Source organism: Solanum pennellii, chromosome 9 (genome assembly GCF_001406875.1).
Source record: "Solanum pennellii chromosome 9, SPENNV200".
NCBI lineage: Eukaryota > Viridiplantae > Streptophyta > Magnoliopsida > Solanales > Solanaceae > Solanum > Solanum pennellii.
Genome location: NC_028645.1, coordinates 76,857,932 through 76,873,050, shown reverse-complemented (window position 1 = coordinate 76,873,050; position 15,119 = coordinate 76,857,932). Strand labels below are relative to the sequence as shown.

The window sequence follows — 15,119 nt, the reverse complement described above, 5'->3', positions numbered from 1 at the left end:
AAAAATAAAAAAATAAAACAATTAATAGTAGATGGAGTATTGGGAAAAGCTATTGAAAAAGTTTAAATTATCTTTAAAAGTCCAATTAGATTGACTTAAAAAATGATTTTTAAATTAAATATATAAATAAAAAGTATAATCTAAATAACTTTTTAGTAAAAGAAAATAAAAAGGATGAGAGATTACTTTTAATTTTTAACTTTTTAAAAAGTTATTTTTAATTTATTTTTGACTTTGTCAATCACATTCAAAAGTTAAAAACTGAGTTCGATCAATTTAAATCAATCCAAACATGCTCTAACTATTAATATAGGGGTTTAAAGTAGGGAGGAATTCTAAAAAATATTATCCCAACATAAAATATTACATCACGTAGTTATATCTTCGGATTATACATTATCATACGCCATTAGATTCGGAGAAAATATTGTACATAATGTGTTTAACCCTTATGGAAATGTATATAAAAATGTTTTATATGTAAGTATGAGTTAAATCGGATAACAAACTCAAAACAATTCATTATTATAACTATTAAACTAATAAATAACTTTCACAAATAGTAAACATAAAAATATATTTGTATGTTATAGCTATAATTTGCATAATTACGCTCGATAGCAAACATAAATATTTATATTTCGCTATACATATACAAAAGAAAGTAGTTGAATAATATGTTTCTGTTTCGGTATACATATACAAAAGAAGCGAGAAAGAGACAAAGACAAAAGAAAACTGGGCAGAGGAAGATCGTATTTGTATAATCATAAGTGTATGTGACGAAAATATATGCATTTGTACTTGTATATACAATTTTCTATCGCTTTATACAAACACAAACGTAATGTATACATTTGTATTTGTATAAAGTGAGAGAGACGAGTAAGAGTGGCGAGCGAGATCTGGGGGAGGAGAGAGAGGGAACGAAAATATATGTATATATACATGTTTCTCTCGCTTTATACAAATACAAACGTACTTCTATTACATTTGTGTTTGTATAAAAGCGAGAGAGGCGAACGTAATTCACCAGGAGAGAGGCGAAATAGCAATAGTTTGATATGAGGTATAATTAAATCAAACGATATTTATAGCATTTAATTTAAACTAATAATTTGCTATTGTATACAATTTTTCCTAAAATAATTAAGGGGGTCATTTGATACGAGAAATATGGGATAATTCTTTTAAGATAAAATGCAAGATTGATTTATCTTGTATTTAATTAGGAATATTAGCTAGTTTTAGAACCATTTATCCCACTACTTATAATATACGAGTCTTAAACCAGGAAATAACCTTATCTATCTCTTTAAGCTTCGTTTACTATTAAAAATACCTCTTTATTATCAGAATCATTATGTGATACTCCTATATGTGAAACTTTAATAAAATAGGTAATGCTGAATTTATTGATCTTATCGAATATCAGGTTCAATCTTTAAAAAATTTGACTCTTATGAATCTATTCGTTTAAAATTGTTGGGGCTGAATTTTACGAGTGCATTATTATTGAACGTAAACAAGTTGAGCCAAATATAGATCTTAAAATTAATTTAAGATTGTTTGTATCCATTTTGAATAAAAATAACAAGTTCAAGCAAATAAGACATTGTTGTCTTTTGGATCAACTTAGTGACAAAATGTGAAGCATCATAATTACTGGTACGAATAAATAATTATGAATTGTTCGAGTTAGCTGTGCCAAATTATTAATGTTTAAGGACAATATAGATTGATAAATTAGCATTATCTATTTAATTAATTAAATTAAAAGGGAAATTTTAAAAATGACTAGTTTAGACTTATTAGAAATTCATAGTAGCTATAGTTTGCTTAATAACAATTCATAGCTACATTTTAAAAGGGAAGAAAGAATACTAGCTACATTTTAAAAGGAAAGAAAGAATACAAGCGAGATTTGGAAGAAATAGGAGAGAGATTGTATCAATATATACAATTGTTTTTGTATCAACAAATACAATTATATTAAACGAATACAATGTATCAACGAATACAATTATATCAAGTTCTATCAACGAATATACGTCTTTTCCTTGTGCATTCACTTTATATCAATTGTATTAAATTGTATACATTTGTATCATACATTGTATACTCTTTCATGACACGATTGATATAATAATGTATCTCTCCCTCGTTCAGGCATATTGAGAGTCTGAGTAAGAAATCGAAGATAAGAAATAAGAAAAAAAAGTCTCCACCATCTCTCTCTTGTTTTGTATCAATTTTATCTCTAAAGATAAAACAAAAAGTGATATGAGATCAAAGGGGAGAAATAAAGTCGAGAAGCAAGCGAAAGAAGAGAGACGTGAGAAAAGGAGAAGGCGAAGAAGAGTGACGAAGCAAGAGTTTGAGAGAGAGGAGATATTTTCTACAAAAGCATAGTTATTAGTTATGTAATATATAAAATACATAACATATATTTTATCTTAGTATGTAATTTTTTCGAAAGAAAAACTCGAAGCTCAAAACCAGATAGCAGGCCTAAAGAATTGGGCCACATGACAGGCCAACTGGGCCAAACGAGCACCAGTTACTGGACCGGCTGCCATGGTTATCGAACTAAAAAAACCCTAGTCAATTTTACAGAATTAGCTGTATATAAAACCCTAACGCCTCCATTGCTTCAATTTTTCTCTTCAGATTTTTGGGATCGTGAAGAACAACACCGTCCGGGATGTCGAAACGAGGTATTACTTGATCTTATTCAACTTCTTTCTCTGATTACATGTAATTATTTATTTGGAATTTGATGTGTGAAACTTTTCAGGACGAGGAGGTTCCGCCGGGAACAAGTTCAGAATGTCACTGGGTCTGCCGGTGGCGGCGACGGTGAACTGCGCCGATAACACTGGTGCTAAGAACCTGTACATCATTTCCGTGAAAGGGATCAAGGGAAGGCTTAACAGGTTGCCTTCAGCTTGTGTTGGAGATATGGTGATGGCTACTGTGAAGAAGGGTAAGCCAGATCTCAGGAAGAAGGTTATGCCTGCTGTCATTGTTCGTCAACGCAAGCCATGGCGCCGAAAGGACGGTGTTTTCATGTACTTCGAAGGTATATTTTAGAGTATCATTGTTCTTATTTTCGTTTGTTAAACAATAGGCTGGAATATACTGGATCATGTAGTATCATGTAGTCTACTAACTTTGTATGGAATTGATGTGTTAGATATCACAATGTTGATTTGTAATGCTTTTTTCTAGTTGTATTTCGCTGAATTTGCTATATTCAATGCCGGTTTTGTTTGTTGTTATGGCAAATGATGAATTCAAAGGGAGATGTTAATGTGTTACTGTTGAAGTTGCTAGTACAACAACATACCAACTTGAAATCCCACAAGTGAGGGCTCCAAGTGAGTTGTGAGGAGGGTAGAATGTACGTAGATCCTGTTGCTCAAGTGCAATGAGACAATGGAGAGAAAGAATATAGCGAATAGCATGGAATATTACAGAAGTAGCCAAAACAACTATTAAATCATGTGATGATTGAAGCTAGAAGTCACTAGTATTATATACAAATAAGTAGCTATACTATGATGGATATGTAGACCTTGTTTTATTTCTCTTTATAATCAATTATTGCATTTTAATATTTGCTGTTTGAATTGCCACATTAGACATTAGTTGCTAGTACCGCTTGATCCATTTTGAATCAGATGGACGTGAGAATTTAGTTAAATGGATATATAGATGTCCGCAAGGTACTAAGTGAATTAGTATTTAGGGATCTTTTCATGGGTCTGCTGTCATAGTTCGTTCTGTGTTGATATTGCTGCTGCTGCTGCGCATTGTTGTGTTTGAGTAATAGCTTATGGACTAATCTTATCATTTTATGCAGTCGCAGTTCTATCTCTTGTTTGTGAGATATGTTGTGTTTACATCATTGTAACTGAATAGCCTACACGAAGTCAGTTTCATCTGTGGCATTAGTAATTCAGTTGTATTTTCGTTCTGCAGATAATGCTGGTGTGATTGTGAACCCCAAGGGAGAAATGAAAGGTAATTCAATCTACTTTTTGCCATTCTATTCGAAGTCATTATCCCCTTGACAAGATACAAATATGTGAACCTGTATTACATTTTTCCTTGACCGTTGTCTTTTGATGTTATGCTTTGTAGGGTCTGCCATCACTGGCCCAATTGGTAAAGAATGTGCTGATCTATGGCCTAGGATTGCATCTGCTGCCAATGCTATTGTGTAGAAGAAGTAGGAGCTCCCCTAAGTAGTTTATGATTCTTGTTTTTTTTTTGGGTTGTCATTAAGTTTTCGGATTTCTGAGGAACGGTTTTGTCTTGGTAAGAATTATTTGTTCAAAATTTTGGGATGATCAAATGGTTCTCATTTCCATGGTTTTGAATATGCTTTTATCCAAGTGTACGCAAAAGTTTTGATATGTTTCTTCTTCTCTTTAGTGAATGAATTGCTTATTTATTGATGCTTGACTCTATTCTATGAATGCTTGAATGTGAATTTATCTTTTTGTCAACCTAATATGGGTTGTCACTTGGACAGACGAAGGCGAGCTATAGATTTTCAAATATTTTTGGGAAGATATTTTTATAAAATGTATTTTGCTTGAAATTTCTCTATAGAGAAAATATGTAAAAATGTTATGAATTGGTAATAATCGACCAACTTAAAATATTCTAAAATCATATACAAATTTGATTCACCCTAGTTTCACTTGTACGGCAAATTGAGACACATGACGTACTATAATGTCTTCACAAATATAAATGTATTACAGTAAGTATTTCTTTTTAAAAAAAGACATTCCTATAAAATAAAAATTAATTTATATAGAATTATAGAAATAGCAATTGACATTACTTTCCCTTTGTTTGGATGGTTGTTGTGTGTTTAGATAAAATGAGAAGAAAATATTAAGGTAACGATGTAATCATGCCAAATCAGTCATGAGCTTTTTCGTTGTTATCTAACGATAAATTTAAATGATATGATACAATAAAATTTAAATAATAATTAAAACAAAACATTATATTTTAAACTAATAATACAATAGAATTCAATACAATACTCCCTCCATTTCATATTAAATTGAATTTGAGACATTTTTCTTTTTTAAATTAACTTAATTGTTCAGTTTTCAAGACTACTTTTAAAGTGTTCTTTCAATTTTACCCTTCATTTAGATTTTCGTATATGATGACTTCAATAAATTTGACAATAATTAATAAGGGGGTAAAAATATAAAACTGTGTTCATTTTATATCTTAATCTAATTTTTTTTTTTAAAGGGACTAATATTAGATTTTATTTTAGAAAAAAGAAAAAATAATTTCCTCAAGGCGGGAAAATCATAGTGTGTTGGAAGATGGTGGGTTGGTCATACCCAGATGCTTCTCTGGAAGATTTGGTGAAAATGGTGAAAGGGTTCATAGATATGGCCATTCTTGCTTCTGGGTATCAATCATCTGGTCGTCTTGCTCACTGGGATTCACATAACATCAAAAATGCGCTTCAATGGGCTCTATTTCTCCAGAATGTCAGTACCTCTTCCCTGTTTACTTTTTGAGTATAACTGTTCAGTTGAAGTTAGGGTTTGGGAAAGAACTGGGAGACAGTTCGTCACTTGCCCTTTTTTTACATGAAAATTATAAATGTGTTTTTTTGATACTAACGATTACTTAATTTTGCTTCTTTACTTGCTGATTTTGCCTTTGTGTACAGGTGATGAGGGACTTAAGTAGCTCAGATGACTATAAAAACTCTTTGGAGGAGCTTGATGCAGCTTTATGTGAAATAAACTCTAATCCATATCTCCCTCAGGTAGTGGATTTGTTGTTACATGCCCTGATATATTATATATTAGCTTGCTTTTTGTGCTTTTTTTGTATTTCTATCTTGTACCTGTTTCTATTGTTTCCTATTGCAATTTTTGAATAATTCTGAAAAGAGGGAAGGCTGCCTTCTGTTAATATTTTAAACAGGGTCTAGCCCATATTTCTTCAAAGGTCCTTAGCAAAGCGAGTGAATTTATGCTAGAACATCTCATCAGTGTCTTTCCACTGAGAGATGAACACTTGAAAGCTTTACTGAATGCAAGTGTTGAGATGGATTATTACATACACCAGAAGGCACATAGTAGATCTCTCAATGACATTTTCGAAACCTTGATGTGTAATACATCTAGAAACGCTATTCCTAGTGAGAAAAAGTTTCCAAGGGAGGAATCTCTAAACTCATTGCAAAATTCTTCTCCAAGTGAACAAGCTGATGATTCAATCAGATGTGAGTTTTCTCTCTTCACTGCACAAGCGCTTGAAACGAGGCAACTATCTGTTTCATTGATATCTGCAGCAGAGACAGGGTTGAACATTTTGTCCAGTGGCTTAAGAGATCTGTATGTGAGGGAGGATGGCAATGCTTTAGATGTAAAAATGACGCAGACAACAAATTTCATGTAAGTGATGTAGACACTCTGTCAATTTAACAAACACGAAGGCCATTTTCTGCATGTAGTGTATCAGCTTTATGAACTCACTTATATGAAAAGAAAAAAGTTTAGCAGCTTTATGAATTACATTAGCATATGCGTCTTCCAAAATAACTTAATAGCCAAACATTGTAGTTTCTTCTTCATCATGACATGCACTGGAGTAGTTTCTAATTTTGTTGAGCATGTGTTATTTGGAAATTTCACGTAAACAATGCAGAAAATTTTTCTATTAAACTTACATAAAGACCGTTTTCAGGTTGGCATTTTGTGTCAGCTTCATGAATTGTATAATTCAAAGAAATTAAAAGCAGAATGTGTGAGCTTCTTCTGCATCATGGCAAGGGTTGAAGTAGTTTCTTATCTTGTTTTTCTGTTTTTTTTAGGGTTTCTTTTCTAAAATATAACAATTTTCAAACGTCAAAGCTTATAAAGTAACATTAGAAATCATTCTGCACCTTATCACTTGTTATGAAAACGAGTATGTTGCTTGCATCGTATAAACAATTTGAATCCCATAAGAGGAAAGATCACCATAGCACTTCTGACCGTCATGGCCAAAAGATACTTATTGATTAATCCACTGGCATCTGCATTCACTACTATCTGCAGTACCTTTGGAATAGTAACTCGTAAATGGTGATTTAAATTCAGTAAGCTCTCCATCAATATTTCATGACTTCTAACATGATCTCATTCTAATGCTTCTTCTCTATAATTGGATGGAGAGGCTTAAGCTAAAACCTCCTAAGCTGTAATTAGAGTGCAGAAGTATCTAATAAGCTTGATTACTGTCGTTTTGACTGAATATGATATCTTCTATTGATCATGTATACATGTGTTTTTACTTTGTTCTTACGTGAATAGTTAAGTATATACACACATCATTTGTAGTGCAACAGAAAATAAAGTCAATTCTTGTTAATGCCCCAAGGACTGAAGAAAGACCAATCGATTCTGCTGTCTGGAATTCTTGGAAATCAAGAAGCCTCTCATATTTTCTAGACAAGAGAACTATTAGACTGGTCTCAGGTGCCAGCCTGCTGTTTTCTGCCCCTAAGAGCCAATGGATTCAAGTGTTTCAGAGGATGGATATATCATCTCAACTTGAAGAGAGTTTGTGTGAAATAGTTGTAAGTCAATTCATCTATCTTTTCAAAGATTCTCTCCTTCAAATCTTCTGTTTTGAAAATGTTTTTATTTTGTTTTCTTGACGGTGTCCGGGCAGCTTGCTCACCTTGACTATTTCATCCGGCACCTGCTACCTCCCACTAACAGGAGGATATTCAAACAATCTAACGGGAATGCATTTTTTTTATTTTTCTAGTTAGAATGGATTGGTCACATTTATCCAATCAATAATTGTTATGTCTGACTCGCAATTCACTCGGTTTTTGGGTCATAATCATTATATAGGAAAGACTTAGCAGCTACTGAAGATAAAACCTGTTTATTCATTTAAGCCTTAGACATGAGACAAAATGGGAGGTGTGTTTCTTTATCATAAATTAGAGAATATTGGTAAGTTCTAATTGCCATCATCAAGCTCTAGGCTTTCTTTTAACACTTGCACAATACTTAAACAACTGAGTGATTATTTTTACACTCTGTTTCTACTTGTATGATGGTGTTCGATTGGACATGGAATTTGAGATACTAATTCAACATGTGTATTGTACTAGTGGTAGTGGGAAAATATATTAATGATGATTGAAAAGTTATTTGAATAAAGGAAACATTAACATCAGGATTTTAAATCTGCAGAGTTAAATGAATTTAAATTGTTGAAAGTTGTGACGGTACATAGAACAATATTATTAATGGAATGGTATTAAACAGTTTGGTACATTCCAAAACGAAATGAGTGTTAAATAAATTGAGATGAAGGGAGTAATTGTTCTAGGTCTTTTTCTGTTTGTTCTTTTCTCGGTTCATAAGCTATTCTATACCTAAAATACATGGTGGGAAATTATTTCAAAGATTACAAGTTCTTACATAATAGAAAAAAAGTATTAATGTAAGTGATACTAACTAGTTGGTGCTGTTTGTTGGGAAGTTTTTTTAGTAATTTGGTTAGAGACTTGCATGCTGGTGTAGGGATCATGGAGAGATTGTAGAATCTCAATTTGCATTAAAAGACAAATTAGCTCAGAGTGGAGTTAACTGGGGCCAACTAGAAGGGAGTAGATAAACAAAATCCGAACTGATTTGGGATCGCAGCGTAATTGATTGATAAGGTATTTTAAACTGTAGGGCTACACCACAATTACCCTTATGCAGATGACTGAAGTTGCATTAGTTCGTTTTGTACTTCTGTTCGTTTCAAGAATATGCACGTACATTTATTATTCAAGCTCTGTTCTGTAAAAAACTTAATGTGGTTCATGTGATTGTTTTCTTTGATATCTAAAAAATAAGCTATTCCAATTGAATTGTAACACTAATTGCTGTTGCAAATTTTATTTAAAGGTAATTAAATTGATTGGTTGGGCTATTCAGAGTATGGGATTTTCTTGATATGCAGCTCGATCTTCTTTGAGAGAAGTAATTGTACTAATATGTGACTAGTTTTCCTTGTTCAAACCAAACTTCTGCAGGAGCTCGGGTTACTAGCATGTGTAGTGGATAGATGGACTTTTCTGATTGACCGTTTGATGTTGACCTCTTATGAGTTTGTCACCACTTCGAGGCTATACAATGAGGTGCATAACTTGGTCCAGAGAGGTTGTAGAGAGGAAACCATCAACTCAAAGGTAATTATTTTTTTGAAATGAAATCCCTTCATTGTCTAGTATGAAGAGCTGCACGTCAAGCCTATGAAAATAAAATTGCATCAGTATAACTGAAATTGATAGTATTATTTGTTCGTCATACGTGGATTACATGTCTGTATGGATCAAATAATCTAGATAGAGGTTAGATCGTTTTATATTTTTTCACAATAGTTTATTTTGTTTGTTAGATTATCCCACATTGGATCAGGAGCCTTGGAGCAATGGTGAAATTGTCTCAATGTGACCTATAAGTCACAGATTCAAGCTTGGCTTGCCTTTTAGATTATCCCACATTGCTTTAGGAAATATGTTGTTTCCTTATATGGTTTTAGCCAATCATCACCTCATGAACTAGGGTTTAGGATTGAGTTAGGCTCAAACTCTATTTTCCTTACATGGTATTAAAGCCATACCCATTCCTATTTCTTGATTTACCCAATGTTGGGTTTGTTTGTCATATTCTCCACACTCCAGATGTTCATTCTTAGTCGGGGGTGTTACATTTTCACACATTGGTTGAGGAAATGAGTTGTTGTTTCCTCAATGGTCTTGGGTAATCCTCACCTCGTTAGCTAGCTTTTGAGGTTGAGGTAGGTTGAAGGTCCATTTTCTTTACATTGTCTACAACAACATATCCAATGTAGTCCCACAAAATTGGGTCGTAGAGGGTAGAGTGCACATAGACCTTACCCCTACCTCAGAGATATAGTGACTGTTTCTGGTAAACCCTTGGCTCAAGGAAAAATAGTCCAAAGCAGTCACAAAAAAAATAATATAGTGAAAGTAAAAGAAGCAACAAATAATAGAAAATCGACAGATAGTAACAACAAGATAAACTACAAGAAAAAAGTGATCGTAACAGAAGTTGAAGGACAAGAAACTACAAGAGCAATACTACGACTCTAATATGAACGGATAGCAAGGCAACACACTGTGACCTACTAACCTTCTACCCAATCCGTGTCCTCCTCACCCTCCTATCTAGGCCATGTTCTTGGTAAGTATAAAAACTGTGCCATGTCCTTTATTTACATTGTCTATAACCTGAATTGTTTTCTTGTTACTTCTTAGTGTACATAAATAACTATGGCAGGAAAACAAAGTGTATCGTACGGACATGATTGTGTTAATTTAGAAGACATAAAATTCATTTGAGAAGAATGAAATTGTAAAGTCTAATTTATACTGTGCAAAAAAGCAAATCTATGATGTATCCAACTATACTTGAACAATCATTGTGTACACACCATGTTGAGGTTTACTTGTTTGTCGTGTTCGTCTTCAAGTGACACATTACCTGATAGATGAACATTGTACCTCTTTAAGTCACTTTTTGAGCAAAGTTTTTATATCCTTTATATTTTAAGTTTTCTTATATATATCCTGCGGATACTATAACCTGTACAAGTAGCATCTGCAAAATTCCAAAACCAGGCCAGTATGTGAGCATTCACCTCAAGATGTTCAACTTGTTGCTCTAACATGCACCATATCTAAATTTCACTCTTGTGTTAAACTCTAAGGAAAGTAAGCATTTCGTCCAGTTTGCATTCATTGTCAATTTCCACGTTATGAACATTCTTATATTTTTGTTCTCCTTGTGGATGTTTTATATTCCTTTTTTTTTTCTCTTTTTGTTGTAATAGGAAAAAGGAATTATTGAGTACCTTGAAGTTTTCTTACACAATCGGCTATATCTCTTGTGGGAACTATCTCCAGTCCTAGCAGCATTTGCAATTCCTTCCTGGTATGAGATTCATATCCTGTTGTCTGTTGAGATTTCTCACAGAGAAGTGATCAATCCTTTTACACCAGTCAGCTTACTGACTTTATATATTTTGGAGTTTATCAATGAATAGCTGGTTTAATTAATGTAGGTCAAATTTGTTTAGAAAATATCTGACAGAGCTTGACAGTCAAGTTACAGGAGACTTTTCATTTACTAGGTACACTTTCATGTCACATGCTTCTGTTGGTTATAATGATCAGCGTTTTGAATATTGAATTTCTCATACTTCAGCTTCTTATCTTGGCGAAGAGCTTTATTCTGCTGATTATTCTACCTTGCCTCTTTTCTTTTTTATGCAGATCCGATAGTAGTACTAAGGAAAGGAGGAAGTATAGTGAATGTGGGTTTGCTATGATTTCTCTCTCTCATTCTGTACTAATGTTATGTATACATTGATTGACTATGACCATATCCTTGAAAACTATGAACTGAAATGTTTCACAGACTATTTTATCTACTTCTTGAAGGCCTTTCTGCGTAGCATTTAGTTAATGTCTTCCATGAAGCCAGGAATTTTACTAAGTTCAAATTTTATTAGTAGACCTGAGGGAACAATTTCTATTATTTCTGAAACGAACTCTGGAAGGATTGGAAATCAATTTTTCGTTGTTGTAGTTTACTTAAGTAGATAAAAGTCTTCAGGCATAAATAACCTTTCCTGTTTCAATTACACCTAGATGTAGGTAGCATAACTTACCTTCTAGGTCTGAGGTTTCTCAGTTGTTTTCTGCCATTAAGATAAAATTAATACCCTTATCAAATACTGGTTAAAAGCTGGACCTATCAGCAGCTTTATATTAAGGCTTATTTGTCTGTGACATCATTTAATATGAGGTCACTAAGTGAAAGAATCTTTCTGGTGGACTACTCTATGATACCTTTCCGGGCACTATAATTTCTCTATGGATATATGGGTTTTCAGAGACCATGTAATGAAATTTGGTTGTTTCTGCTATTTGTCTTCTCATTAGGTTATTCATGTTAGCCTGAACATCTCCTCTGTTTGGAGTATACTACGTACTCCCAGAGCCTGATTTATGTTCAACACTTGCAGGTGATGTTGCTGAGAGAATTTGGTGCCTTCATGTTTGTCATGTTGGTGGTTCTGATGTAGAATCTAGTTGAACTTGACAATATTTTTCTTGAAGGCATAACTGGTAAGCCTTGCTTTCTTAAATGTATTTATTGTGACTATAAGTTTTTTTGCATTGTTTGGAAAATAGCCAAAACATTCTCGCCATAGAGTTTCAACTATTGGTAAGGCGGTGATCAGAGCTGTGAAAGAACTTGGATGGCATGTAGACCTTAGTCATGATAAAACTTAACTAGAAAGTATTTCTATTGTTTCTTGCTGTGCTTGCTTAAGATGGAATGCAAAAGTGACAAGAGAAAACCGTCCATTGTCCAATAGGGTGACCACTCACTTCATGTTGACTGTTGACTCCTTGAAGCAGGATCATCTTTATTATATTAGAAAATAAAAGGTTCAAGTTGGCTCTCTTCTTCATTCATAGGTCTCACTTTTTCTAATATATTATATCTTTATTTTATTCCAGTTAAAGAACAAAGAAAAGAATAAGAAAAAGGTCAATAAAGCAATAAAGGAAAGCTAAAATAGCGATATAAGTGGATAACAAAGAGAGATGCTGAGGCATTCTATGACACACGTATCCCCTTTTGATCCTTTTTTTTCTTTTGCTTGTTTAAATATTAGTCCTTTCAATCCAACGATCTATAGTGAAAGAGTTGGCGGAGAGAACTTTTTAATCTTTTTTGCATAGGAGCTGAAGGGAGCCTTCCTTTGACATCATAACAAGCTCCAGTCATAATGATTTTAGATAAAGATAATGGGATTGTGTTGGTAAGATTCTGTCTAATCCTTAATTAGGGCCTTAACTACATCAATAGGAAGAGCTTTTTGTTCTCTTTGAAGTTTGGACGGTTAGGCCCTACAAGAAACAACACACAGCTGTCGCGTTTGATATGAGAGAGAACCACCTCCACTCACTGCATCTATGAAAAGGACATCCAATATAAACGAAGCTGATGCCTACAAATGGAATATATACACTTGAAAAGCACATACATTTTATATTCCTCTTTACACATTCCATTAATCTTGTAATTTTTCGAAGTCCCCTAAAACCAATAGATATCTAAGTACTTTCTTATGTTTGGTAAGCAGGGTGTAGGTCAAAAATCTTGATGATGAGAAGTTCAAAGATGATCCAGATGTTGAAGTGGCACGGACGTAGAGTTGCACACAGCAGCTCTGATGTTAGTCTTGAAAGAAGAACACCTGTGAATTGTTTCAAAGGACTTTACATTGCTAGGAAGTTATATTGGAGGTTAAAGTCACAGTGGAGGCAACTTCTTTCGTGGCAGAGGAGTTCTGTTCGATTTAGCTATGATGCTTACAGCTACTCTCAAAATTTCGATGATGGATGCTCCAAGGAACATCGTTCACCTTTAGCTCCTCGGTAATTTTCATTTCTCAGGAGTTCATCAGCACAATAATTAGCAAGTTGAGTAGAGAATTTGGTCATGTTTCCATTACAATGTAGTTTTACCATATTTTTCTGAATTATTCACATCCCCAGGTTATTAAGTGTGTGTATATATATAAGTGGATGAACTTCATCAAAGAAAATTCTGTCAAAAATTTGATAATGCTAATGAGTACAATATCTCCATTTTTAGCATAGTATATTATAATGTTTTGGTTTGATGAACTTTAGCAAAAGAAAATAATAGGTGTATGGATAGCAAATGTGGGCCTCAAGTCTATCTAGTATAACTTCTTTTCAAGGCTACAATTAATGGGATTATTGATGGAATAATAAACAGTTAAACACCCCCTAGGATTGCCATGTTGTCTTCTTATATGATTTTGGGTAATTTTTATCTTACAAGTAACTTCAGAAAATGAGATAGGTTTAATATGTTACTCCTAAATGTTTGAATAATTTTAGTTCTGTTATTTTGATATTGATATTGATGCAACTAAGTAAATTGATTTTATAAAAGCTATTGGGGGAAAGAATAAATAAATTAGAAATATTGCAATAAATAATGATGTGGCAAAAAATAGTCACTCAAATAATCTATGATTATAATGGCAATATAATGGATACTGAATGATTAAAGTGAAAAAGTAGTGTATGTGTCACATGAAGCTGTTTAAAAAAAAAAACAGAGAAAAATCTACCCACGGCACTTGTGATGCATCAATAATGCTCTTGCACTTTTGCTATTATGGTAACGGATAATTAATTTCGAAATTAAATTTAGGATAAATTTATTTTTATAGTAATTGGAATAGAATTGAAATAACTTATTTTGATATTGTAATGTTATTTTTATTTCATATAGAAAGTGGGATAACAATTTAAGAACAATTATTGTTGTATATATCACAATTATAATAAATTATCGAGTTAAGATATCAAAATTTCGTTCTCTATAAGGAAATTTAAGTTTATTGTGGTATAAATTGTAATCTATATCGATCCAATAATATATCTCTTGACTTGTTTCCATCAAGCGTCCATAAACGTCCGGTAAATACGTTTTGAGACAATTCGTAGAAGATAACAATTATGGTTAGATGAGTTACAAAAGATTATGCCATCACTTTCTCCACTTTATGCCTACTAATTAATATTTTTAAATTTCTATTATTAAAATGCAAAATATCATTAATAATATCTCTAACACAACTTATTTCCAATCACACAACATCCTTCTTCCCTCGACATCATTAATAAAACTTTAAAATTGTTAGATATCTATTTAGTCTATGGTGGTTCTCATATCCACTCTTTTGTTAAAGAAACATTGATTATATAATCCGTTATTTATGTTATAATATTTGTTATATGATTTTTCATGATAGATTAGTAAAAGAACAAGATCTATAAATAAAACACATGAAATTTCTATATGAGATTTTTATATGATTATTTTCTTTTATTTAAATTTTTAATGAACGTCTCAAATTCTATATGATAAGCTTTGATTTCTTAAACATGATGAAAAAGTAATATACGACAAATATAATTTACTTCATAG

The 15,119-nt window shown here is 32.7% G+C and overlaps 2 protein-coding genes across 3 annotated transcripts; both read left to right on the top strand.

Moving 5' to 3' along the window:
• Positions 1-2,569: 2,569 nt before the first annotated feature.
• On the top strand, positions 2,570-4,465 carry LOC107031682 (60S ribosomal protein L23). Its single transcript, XM_015233128.2, has 4 exons — positions 2,570-2,717; positions 2,798-3,082; positions 3,985-4,026; positions 4,147-4,465. Exons 1-4 carry the CDS (start codon positions 2,705-2,707, stop codon positions 4,227-4,229), a joined length of 423 nt encoding a protein of 140 aa, XP_015088614.1. The 5' UTR covers positions 2,570-2,704; the 3' UTR covers positions 4,230-4,465.
• Positions 4,466-5,317: 852 nt separating this feature from the next.
• Positions 5,318-13,537, top strand: LOC107029452. 2 transcript variants are annotated; one of them, XM_027919436.1, is made up of 11 exons: positions 5,318-5,534; positions 5,720-5,818; positions 5,980-6,280; positions 6,350-6,452; positions 7,420-7,618; positions 9,083-9,238; positions 10,906-11,006; positions 11,137-11,205; positions 11,348-11,388; positions 12,103-12,205; positions 13,234-13,537. In XM_027919436.1, the coding sequence occupies exons 1-10, from the start codon at positions 5,364-5,366 to the stop codon at positions 12,171-12,173; spliced, it is 1,311 nt and encodes a 436-aa protein (XP_027775237.1). In that variant the 5' UTR covers positions 5,318-5,363; the 3' UTR covers positions 12,174-12,205; positions 13,234-13,537. The 2 variants fall into 2 exon arrangements, with proteins under 2 accessions (XP_027775237.1, XP_015086353.1); XM_015230867.2 differs by having other exon boundaries at positions 5,980-6,452.
• Positions 13,538-15,119: the final 1,582 nt, after the last annotated feature.